General features: G+C 46.0%; 3 protein-coding genes across 3 annotated transcripts; all 3 read right to left on the reverse strand.

Moving 5' to 3' along the window:
• LOC131286920 (peroxisomal carnitine O-octanoyltransferase) lies at positions 1–4601 on the reverse strand. The gene is made up of 3 exons (XM_058315931.1): positions 3948–4601; positions 862–1788; positions 1–799 (listed from the first exon to the last, which is right to left on the reverse strand). Exons 1-3 carry the CDS (start codon positions 4197–4199, stop codon positions 119–121), a joined length of 1860 nt encoding a protein of 619 aa, XP_058171914.1. The 5' UTR covers positions 4200–4601; the 3' UTR covers positions 1–118.
• A 204-nt stretch (positions 4602–4805) lies between these two features.
• LOC131287921 (60S ribosome subunit biogenesis protein NIP7 homolog) lies at positions 4806–5456 on the reverse strand. Its single transcript, XM_058317015.1, has 2 exons — positions 5401–5456; positions 4806–5330 (listed from the first exon to the last, which is right to left on the reverse strand). Exons 1-2 carry the CDS (start codon positions 5454–5456, stop codon positions 4844–4846), a joined length of 543 nt encoding a protein of 180 aa, XP_058172998.1. The 3' UTR covers positions 4806–4843.
• Positions 5457–6731: 1275 nt separating this feature from the next.
• LOC131287354 (sodium-independent sulfate anion transporter) lies at positions 6732–9443 on the reverse strand (the record flags this gene model as incomplete). The annotated part of the gene is made up of 8 exons (XM_058316396.1): positions 6732–7206; positions 7277–7422; positions 7504–7806; positions 7894–8248; positions 8331–8744; positions 8838–8946; positions 9043–9181; positions 9269–9443. Coding segments are annotated over 8 exons (1998 nt in total), but the record flags the coding sequence as incomplete, so codon positions are not given.
• Between the last annotated feature and the right edge of the window lie 779 nt (positions 9444–10222).

Raw genomic sequence — 10222 nt, forward strand, 5'->3', positions numbered from 1 at the left:
AGTAAAATTTGTTCCGATTATTAAAACGTAATTAGCCCTCTACCTTGGTCGTCGTTTTGTGCTGACTGTCCAACCCCAACCCAAAGAATCGTTTTTAGAAATAAAAGAATACAATTTCTTAAAGCTTGTTGTGTCCCTCGCTCTGCTCCAGCAGACTTTTCAGGTCCAGCATGACCTGGTGGAATGTTTGCTGAAATTTGTGACCGCTGGTGACGGTGCTTTCACGATAGGCCGAAAAAATGGCCCAAATGCTGTCCTCGAGCATGGTGTAGAAACAACCGTATCCGTCCATGCACATCGGGGCCACGAATCCACAATTGATCGTGTAACCGAGCGTACTGGTCGACAGTATAAAGTTTCCTCCGCCACCACTCTTGCTGTATAGCGGATCGTCGTACAGTTCCGGCGTGGGTATCCCGTTGTCGAATGCTACGCACCAGAGCCCAAACAGATGACGATCGATTCCGTTTCCTCGGCGTGCCTCGTTCATCAGTTCCATCTGGCGATTAGCAGCCAGCTTGAATAGTTTCGCTTTGCTCGCTGAACTTTGGTTGGAATCTTGCATCGCTTCGATAAAATTGACAGTCTCGATGCTACAGGAGCGACACGTTTCGGTGCGTCCCTTGTAGTACTGCCGCATCATGGCCGTTTCGTACGTCGGGGCAAACGTCCCATGCAGCCGGTAGTAGGTAAGCAGCAGTGCAGTTTGCACGTATGCATCCGGGTGGATTTTGTGCTGTTTCATAAACGCTTTCCCGTAATCTTGGAACTGATCCATCGAAACTATGACGCTATTTTTCTGCAAAAGAAGAAAATTCAAATGATCAACCAGTTGATTCCTCCAGACTACAAAATAATTACCATTTCGTCGGAAACTTTCTCCATTCGAACAATTTCTTCGCGCAGAGTATCATCCAAATCGAACACCAGTTCCTCCGGGAAATGAAGATTCTTGGCTGGTACGCTCCAATCCGGTACACCTTCCTCCGCGATGCTCATCATCACGTACAGGCTGATGGAAATCGAAATCGACCCATCGTAGCAACAGTGCTCACCATAGCAACCCATTTGACCGTTTTGGAACGCGATCGTACCGCAGCTTTTGTCCGCCCATTTCGAACGGACGTCACCGGTTAGTGCCAGCTGGGCCAAGTCGGACAAATCTTGCGGGCTATGTGTGTCCAAGATCATCAACGCGACGGCACTTTCCACCTCCAACAGCAACTCCCGGTTGCGGGACGAAAGTTCCACCAGGTGCTGTCGGTTCTTTGCCCACGTGGTCCGATCGTCGTTCGTCAGAACCGGTAATCCCGCATGCTGCACACTTTCTCCTTCCACTTTCAGCTGAATTTGCTGCAGGCTGAAAAGAAAATCCTGCGGGCTTAGCGGATCACCGTTGCCGTCCAATCCGGGCACTTTGAAGATACGGCCACCGTACAGCACGATAATGTGCGACGGACACGGGCCTTCCCGCTCCGTCCGAAAGTGACACTCCACCTTGTCCATCTCGAGGCCGGGTGTGCGCACGGTATTGTACAGCCGGCGGTACTGTTCGGCCGAGAAAACGGTCTTTTTGTCCACGCTGGCGATAGGGCGCAGACGTTCCGTGCGCAACAACTTCCAAAATACCATGTTGTGATGCATGCAAGTGGCGGGACCCTTGAGGAAGTTTTCCGGAACCGTCTCGAGTCCAACGGTGTTCAATAGCAGCGGTTGCACCATCACGCAGTATGGAATCAGTGGCATCCGCAAGGTGCAGTACGCATAGTCTTCCCACCATTTATCCACCTGAAATGATAAGAATGTTGCATTCTATTTCAATTCGTTACGATAGATGACACATTGAAGTGTATGATTAACACCTTTAAAAATCCCATATTATAGTCATCATGTTGAAGCAGCGCGGTATATAAAATGAAATGAAATTTCTTAAATATGAATCTTTAACAAACAATGCCGATGAAATTCTTCAATGATGATCAAAATCATGTTGAATAAAATTGTACTCCGGAATAGTATGATTTTGTTTTAAACAAAGTACCCAATTTTGTTCAATGTATAAAAACGTGGATTTGCACCTTTTTTTTGGCGCTCCCATATGCTTCATTAAGTTCTTTCACTGAATTTTTACGTCGTTTCAAATTATTATTAACTTGATTTTTATTTTGCTAATCTTTCACGATTTTAATGTCACTGGCTGATTAAGACTCCAATCTTACAGCGGCTGAGGAACACGCTGGAAGTGTTGACGGATAGAATCGACCAGCTCACGATCGAAATGTGGACGACCGTGCTGTGCCTGGCTTAGGGCAGCCTGGACCTGCTCGCGCAGTCCCGGGCTCAGTTTAGACAGGAACGACTCATAGTGAGCCTGCTTCAGCTGCTCGAAGTGTTGCTTCATTTTTTCCTCCAGCTCCTCGGTGGCTTGCGGCTCACCACCATTTACAATCCACTCTCGCACCATACTGTCCACCTCGTCGCGTAGCTCCGGCGTGAGGAGGCCAAGGAATTGATTGTACTTCTGCTCCACGAACTCCCGGAAGCGCTGGTTCTCCTGCACCTGGGTGAGCAACTGCTGACGCACCTTCTCGAAGAACGCCGGCGAGGGCTTTTCACGGTTGCGGATGGCGGTTTCCAGTTCCTCACGGATATCTGCCGGCAGCATCGCTAGCTGCGATTGAATTTTTTCGAGCACCTCCGCATTCGGGGGGCGCGCCGACACTCCAACAGCCACCAGGGCAAGTACGACGATCGCTAGTCCTTTCATTGTTCTATTCACTTCGTGTGGATCTTCACTGTTCTTTCACAGCCAACTAAGACGCTTTTTATACTAAAAACTGGGATTCCTATCTTGCAGAGCAAACAGTTCCATTAAATAAATTTACTTGTCACCATCAGTATCTTTTGGACCGTCATTTCCGGAAGTGAATCATCCTGGAACACAACAAACGTTGCTGCTTTGTTTTCCCACCTGACAAGAACAAGCATCATATGTTGGTTTTTCCGCAGTCAAAGAGACAAACAGTGCAAAACACGAACCATCTCTAGCGGAATTCATATCATACGACAGGTGTTGATTGTTATCTAACATCTTATCAGCAGGACATGGTCCCAAAAGCACTACCGAGCAGGGTTGCTCGATGTCGAACTAATGGTGGAGAAGTTTGTTTTCATTTTTAGTTGACCCATTTAGTTCAAACGTGCACATGACGAAAGAAACGATATTCGTGTCTCTGGTTGTGACGCTATTGGTCGGGTTCGCTTCCGCCGACCATGGTCCGGAGGATATCATTGTGTACTGTCTGGCCAGATACGATGTCACCGCACCGAATAACGACGGCCTGCCGGAAGATTGCCGGCGTACATTGGAGAAGTCTCTCCCATCGCAAAGTAACATCGCGCAGTTTCTCGACCAGTTTGACGTGAATCTTCAAGTGCAAGTACAGGCCGCCCTGAAGGACGCCTTCAAAACGATGCTGCAGGACAAGGAGGGGTCGAATGGCATCGACAACCTCACCAATTCGGCCGGTGCAGACAGCGGTATCCCGTACGAGATTCCCTTGGACCTGCGAAGAGAAATATTACGCAGCATGCTGTATGGACCACGGTTCCTGCCATCGCCTACCCTCAGGCTTCAGCTGCAAAATCATCGAAACAACCTCATGCAGCAAGGCCGACACGCTGCCGCCTTTTGGATTGATCGCTTGCTCGCCCATACGGATGGCCATCGGCACGCGGTGACGGGAAAGATGGAGGCGGTATCCGGTGATACCGACTGAACTTTACCCGCCGCGGGGACAGTGGCGCACACACAACTAAACCGTGTTTTATCATTATCTTTGCTTGATTAAATATGCCAAAAAATATTACACACGCCTCGCTGGAAGAGATAGCACTAAACCAGTGGACCCTGACCGCGACCCGTGGGGATGATAATACACACTTACCCAATTTTTTTCCTTCGCGGCCTTCGCCTCGAGAATCGCCTGGAGCTTCGCCCCGACACCTTTACGGAACGTCTCGATGATCTTTTTGGAGTTTTCCAACTCTTCCGCCGACCCGAACGGTTTCAACGACTCCAGGTATCGCTTCAGGGTGTGGTCTAGCTTTGGCAGGGGCAGCCGGGGACGATCCTCATCGTAGCAAAAGGTGCTCTCCGTGCTTCCCTCCGGAAGGAAGTAGATACTTTCACGATTCATTGCTCCGAAACACTACGCCTTGCCAATAAAGCTTGATTTCTTTCACTCGATTTCACGCAACCGCTCACTTGGCTCGATGTTTACGTACGTAGAGCAACGACCTCTACGCAAGACTAGATGGCCGTTCCACTTTTACACCGGACAATTTCCAGCGCCCCGCGTAATCGCGACTCAACGAAGCTCGTGGTAAAACTCCGCTACCGAACACAAACAAAGGGATGCGTTTGGACTTTGAAACGGTCCAAGAGGAATGAATTGACACAAAACAAATACTTCACCACAGTAACGAATTGAATGACTTGTAAAATACAAGAACGAGTTTGTGAACGACTGCTTAACGTGAATTGTTCGTCGATACGTTCGAAAATACACGGTACACTGTTTACCCAACTGAATGTTACTTTACGCTGGTCCGCAGTAATACCTGATTAACCGGCTCTAGGAGGTCCCCCCCTACAGAATTTGTTTTGTTCATATAAAAAAATATCGAAAATTCAACCAAAACAATCCGTTCTGTCAAACTGACATTTATCGTGGGCCGACTGCATTACCACGTTTCGTAGACCTTGCCGATGCACATAACGTAAATAAATGAAACACACAAGCTAGGTAGCAGTTTAAAAATATATTTTCATTCAACCATCTCAAATTAACGTATCCTCCGAACGAATGTATTCACCTATGTCTGCCTGATGAAAACAGACCGTTACCAGCGGATCGGCCACCTTGCAGTCGTTTGTAGATTTCGCCGTCACACCGAAGCCAAGCGGAACATCGTTCATGGACATCACTATCACGCCCTGGTAGACGGGTGTGTTTTCCGTGATACGACCGAGGCCCGATTTCGCCACATGATTACCGTACAGGAACTGTTGCTCGGCAGATGTCTTTAGCCAGAGTTTGTACGGTGCGTATGGTGCCAGGTACACGAGCGCCGTAATGTGTAGGATAAACTTGTTGCCTTTCGTGAACTTTCCGAAGCATGTACCGACCGAAACCAAGTTTTCTCTTGGGACTGTTTGCGCCAGCTTTAGGATTTTTTCTGGCATATAGTACACTCGGGATTTATTCTCACGGAAACAGTAGGTCCCATCCGATCGGTCAATCAGCAACTTTACGTTCGTGCCAATGCTGGAAGTATAAACATGTGTTCCAATGCCTGAGTTTCTACGAACCGATCTTTCCACTAGATACTACTTACTACTTGGAAAGTTTTTCAAACAAAACCTTCGTTTGCTCTTCTGTTAGGCGTTTCATGGTTCAATGGAGTTTGGAAGCAATATTTATCGGGTAAAATATGAACTAACCCGGCAATTACTAGCAGCACGCGACACACGTTGTTTTGAAACGATATTTGACAGTTTACAATCCTCAATGTGTGTAGTGTTGGGAAGTGGGAACCGGATCTGATACTGGAATCCCATCGCTAAACGCTCCGGAACTGTTAAAGCAGTAAGCTCCTTAAAGTGTATCTTGAATGTACATTTCTTATAGAATATTTCTGTCACGCGTTTAATACGAATATATATGACACTGGGAGTTGGCCCGCCAAATGAGCCACCGTTCTCTTTTCTTCTGTTCAGCGTTTCTGAAAATATGTGTTGTGTAATTTGTACTTTTCAATTTCAAAAGGATAACTTTAGGCAGAAAGAAATTCATAGTATCATTCTATTTTTGGATTATTCAACAAGTTGGATCCGGATTGGTTCAAACGAATTCCGGGCACAACTTTCATCACTACATTGTAAAGTTACCAAAAACCAAGGTTGCTAGAACAAAGCACACATAAACAACAATTTTAAATGTTCGGTTTCTTTCGTTAAGCTGTTGTTTATTACTACCACAACATTTCTAGATCGTTTTGCTACGAGAGTTACTGGGACATGTTAAACGGTATATTGTCGTTCATTTTTCCGTCGTTCTTTATTCCGGAGAGCGTACCCTAGGAATCGTAAGTCCATGATTTCTAACGTGGTTCGGGGTGGATGATTTAATAATATTTTTATGAGCAATATTAAATTCAAAATACACCATGATTTGCATTTTTCTGTGTTTTTATTATTTATCTTATCATAAAATATAACAAGTATACCATTCAGTATCTTAAGTTTGCATTGCCTACAATGCGTACATTTAAAATGGTTGGCAATATCTTCGCCGACTGACGATCGCCGAGCTTATCGTAACTACAACATGTGCGTCCTTAAATAATTCGATCAAGCTTCATCTTTCGCAAGCACAAGAGTAAATGTTAAATAATAACCTTATGGTGGTAACGATTTAGTATCAACCATGTTTTAACTATACAGCAACTTTTATGTTAAGTTTGTTTGTCAATCAACTTTTTTTTCTTTTATGTGCATGGTCTTAGAACCAGCTATTGACAATAATTTATTTTCTTATTTAATCTGACGCAGAATAGAGCGATTATTTTTGCATCCAAAATTAAATGGGATCCCCCCATGTTCGTTACTCAAGGGAATGTACAGTAGGAAATGTTGGCATTAATACTACCCAACCGAGGTCCATTGTTCTGGCACTGATCTGGTATCCGTTCGATTTCATTAATACTGTTCGCTGTAGTTGTTCATAAGTCGGGATGCTCAATATATCGTTTCGTGCGCTTTCCCCAATACCATGACACACGGCATTAGGCACTAATCACTTCCTTTGGTTTAAAAGCACGCTGTTTCAGCAAATCGTCCAGATGTTCCTCGCGGTAGTATACGACAAAATCGGCCGGCGATAAACCTTCGAAAGTTGCGCAAACGCTCGGCTTGAGATTGTAGAAGAACAATGGTTGATCACGTTTCGCAAAATCTTGCGTTATACTATCGATTACGGTAGCTGCCGTAAAATCGGCCCCGTACACGTGCGAACAGTCGATGACTACCGGTAGTGACTGGCGGATGGATTGTTTCGTCACCAGGTTGCGGACATAGTCGACCGACGGGAAGATCAAACAACGATCGGGCGTAATGATCAAATATTCCGTTCCTCCAGGGCTCTGCGAAGTGACAAATGAGGGACACATTGTACAGATTTCAATCATTGCATGGACTTGATGTCACACTTACCGTGAGCCGCTCAACGGAAATCTTTGGTCGGGCAGCGTGATAAAGAATGAATACCACATTAAGCCCCACGCCGAACAAAATACCCGCTTCCAGCGGAAGTACCAAGCAGGCAATAAACGTCCCGAGTCCGGGTATCAAATCGCTTTCTGAAATGGGAGGGAAAAAAGAGAACATTTTTCTAAACTGTATCCAATTTGCTTTAACATTATTTTCGGTATTCTCCTTACTTTTACTTCTCCACATCGGCTTCACCACTTTCACCTCCACCATGAACACAACCGCAGCAATGATTACGGCCGCCAGTGACGCCCTCGGAATGTACGAAAAGTATGGAGTGAAGAAGAGCAACGATAGCACCACCAGTGCCATGGTGTAGATGTTTCCCATTGGCGTTCGCACGCCGGAAGCATTGTTGACAGCACTCCGGCTCAGCGAGCCGGTACCTGGGAAGCCCTGCACGAAGGAGTTGGCAATGTTGGCGAGACCGATAGCAATCAGTTCCTGCGTCGCGTCCACCGGTTTTCCATTGGCTAAAATTTAAATTCAATTTGTAAAAGACATTTTATTACACCGCACGCACGGTCAAAATCATCCCCGAAAATGCCCTAAATACTTACAGAAAGCCTTGCAGATAGCAATGTTTTCCATTAGCGCTATCAATGGGACCACTATTAAGCCCGACCCTAAACTAGACACCATATCCGAAAACGACTCCTCGCGGCCACTGAGTGTTTCGTTGGCGGTCAGCGAAAAGGGTGGTGCCTTGAACGATGGCATACCGGGTGGAATGTATCCGATCAGCTTGAACGGAACCGCGGCCGACGCTTGGAACGAATACCCGATGGCGCCACAAACAACTACCAGGATCGCATTTCTCGAGGTACCAACAAGCCACATTATCTTGTTAATAATGCGATGGTTTTTGGATTTCAACTCATCATCCGCCGGGCCAACTTTGAGGCCAGCAATAATCTACGAACATTTTTTAAAAATGTATGTGGTAACAAATTAGGATATTTTCAAAACACAGACAATTTTAAAAACGGATACTTACCCTCATAATCAGCAGTACCGCGATGCAGGTAATTCCGAGGAAAGTGTCCCACACTTGCACATTGTGAATGTCCTTGAAAATGCTTCCCCAAATCTCGAGGAACGTCGAGCCCGAGGCGGAAATTCCGAGCACGTCCTTTACCTGCGAGGTAACGATGATCAGCGAAACGGCCGACGTAAAACCCGACGAGACGGGACCGGACACGAAATCGACCAAAAACCCTAGCCCAAGTATGCCCATCATTAGTTCGACCAGGCCGGACAGAAAGCAGAGCAGTATCGCTCTACCGACGCTGCCGCCCGCCGTTTGGAACGTGAGCAGCGACGCGATGGCGGTCGGTCCCATCGGGACATCTTTGCAGCTACCGAACACAATGTACACGATGCAGCCCAGGAACGACCCGTAGAGTCCGTACTGATGGGGGGGAGGGGGAAAGGGGGAGAATTAAAAAGAGGGAAACAACAGGTTAGTAAAAGGTGCGTGTCAAGCAACGAGCGCCATACTAACCGCGGCGGGAAGTCCAGCGATACCGGAATAGGCAAGAGCTTGTGGTATAACCGTGAGACCGACGGTAATTCCCGCCACTAAATCCCCGATTGCGTCCGTGGAGTTGTATCTGGTGGGGAAGAGCCAAAGAACAAGGGTTCGTCTTAATTCCACACTAGCCCTGGGTGAACCCCAACATCCGCACAAACTAGTCGGATTAACTTACTGCGGAAGCCACCGTAGAATTGGCAATCGTTTTTTAATCATCTTCTCGGAGAACGCACTTTTCGCCTTCCTCTGAAGCCACAGGTGGAGCTGGCCTGCCTGATCATCATCCGAATTGATTTTCTGTCCACTATCTGACACTAGAGGAAATACACAATATTCAACGATATCATTCCACATTCAACTCGTCTTGAACTCCTCGATTCTTCCCGCTTCTCGATACTTACAGATAAATTCGTTCGATCCTCGTAAACCACCGTGTGGTTCTCCATTGTGCGTCGATATATCCAGCGTGGAGCAGCTCAACGCCTCATTGTCGTACGATCCGTCGCTCGGGACGCTGATCGTGTGGATTTGGGTCTTCATTCTCACCAGCCGGCAGTTGGGATCGCTGTCACCTGTAAATAGCACGAAACACCAGATCGAATGTGCGAATCAGCATGTGGGGCTTGTGCTTGAACGGCAACCGACAGACGAATGAAGCGACCGGTTAGTAATGGGTCAGGTTTTATATGACGAAGGTACGACGTCGGTGGCTCCGCTTTCCTGGTGAGACCCATAATTCGTTGGACAAATCCGCTTCGGCTTGTTTTGATTGCCGATTTTGTCCAATGGGTTGTTTCTTTTTGTTTTTTCGAGACATACAACAAACCCCTTCCCTGTCCACCACTTGTTGGGGTTATAAATTTACAAAAAAGTTAGTTTTTTGCCGATTGTAAATTTTGTTGAACTCGTTAACACCGGCAAACGCCACCGGTTTGAAAATTGCGCATCTGACAAGTGCTGATTGTGCGTCATAGGAAAACAAGGACACACACAGAATAAGAGGATCACGATTTCCCGGGCAGATACAAATCAATGGTGTAATGCAAGCATGATCATTTTTTTCTGTATTTTTTTGTAACTTATAAACAGCTGTTCTCCATCATGATATCTACCACAAACGAATTCAAATTTGAAAATATATTTTTATCATAAGAAATCTATTTATTTTATTGGTAGAAATGTTTTAGAATAATTTCCGGTTGATATATCGCAACTAAATAGTTTGGCGAACTTTGAGATCACTTAGTTAGTCTTGTGTTAAATTGTATAAGTTTTGCAAACATAAGCATTTTGATTCGTATTGACAAGTGTGTTCTACATATTTCTCAAAGCACAATGCATTTTACATCTTAGTT

The sequence above is a fragment of the Anopheles ziemanni genome, chromosome 3 (assembly GCF_943734765.1).
Source record: "Anopheles ziemanni chromosome 3, idAnoZiCoDA_A2_x.2, whole genome shotgun sequence".
NCBI classification, from domain to species: Eukaryota; Metazoa; Arthropoda; class Insecta; order Diptera; family Culicidae; genus Anopheles; species Anopheles ziemanni.

Excerpts from the sequence above, each read along its gene's own strand:
- LOC131287921 (XM_058317015.1), bottom strand. The coding sequence starts at position 5,456 with ATGAAACGCCTAACAGAAGAGCAAACGAAGGTTTTGTTTGAAAAACTT. Across the intron at positions 5,331-5,400 it reads TTTGAAAAACTTTCCAAGTA|CATTGGCACGAACGTAAAGT; the intron begins GTAAGTAGTATC and ends TTATACTTCCAG.
- LOC131286920 (XM_058315931.1), bottom strand. The coding sequence starts at position 4,199 with ATGAATCGTGAAAGTATCTACTTCCTTCCGGAGGGAAGCACGGAGAGC. Across the intron at positions 1,789-3,947 it reads CCGCGAAGGAAAAAAATTGG|GTGGATAAATGGTGGGAAGA; the intron begins GTAAGTGTGTAT and ends TTATCATTTCAG. Across the intron at positions 800-861 it reads AGAAAGTTTCCGACGAAATG|AAAAATAGCGTCATAGTTTC; the intron begins GTAATTATTTTG and ends CTTCTTTTGCAG.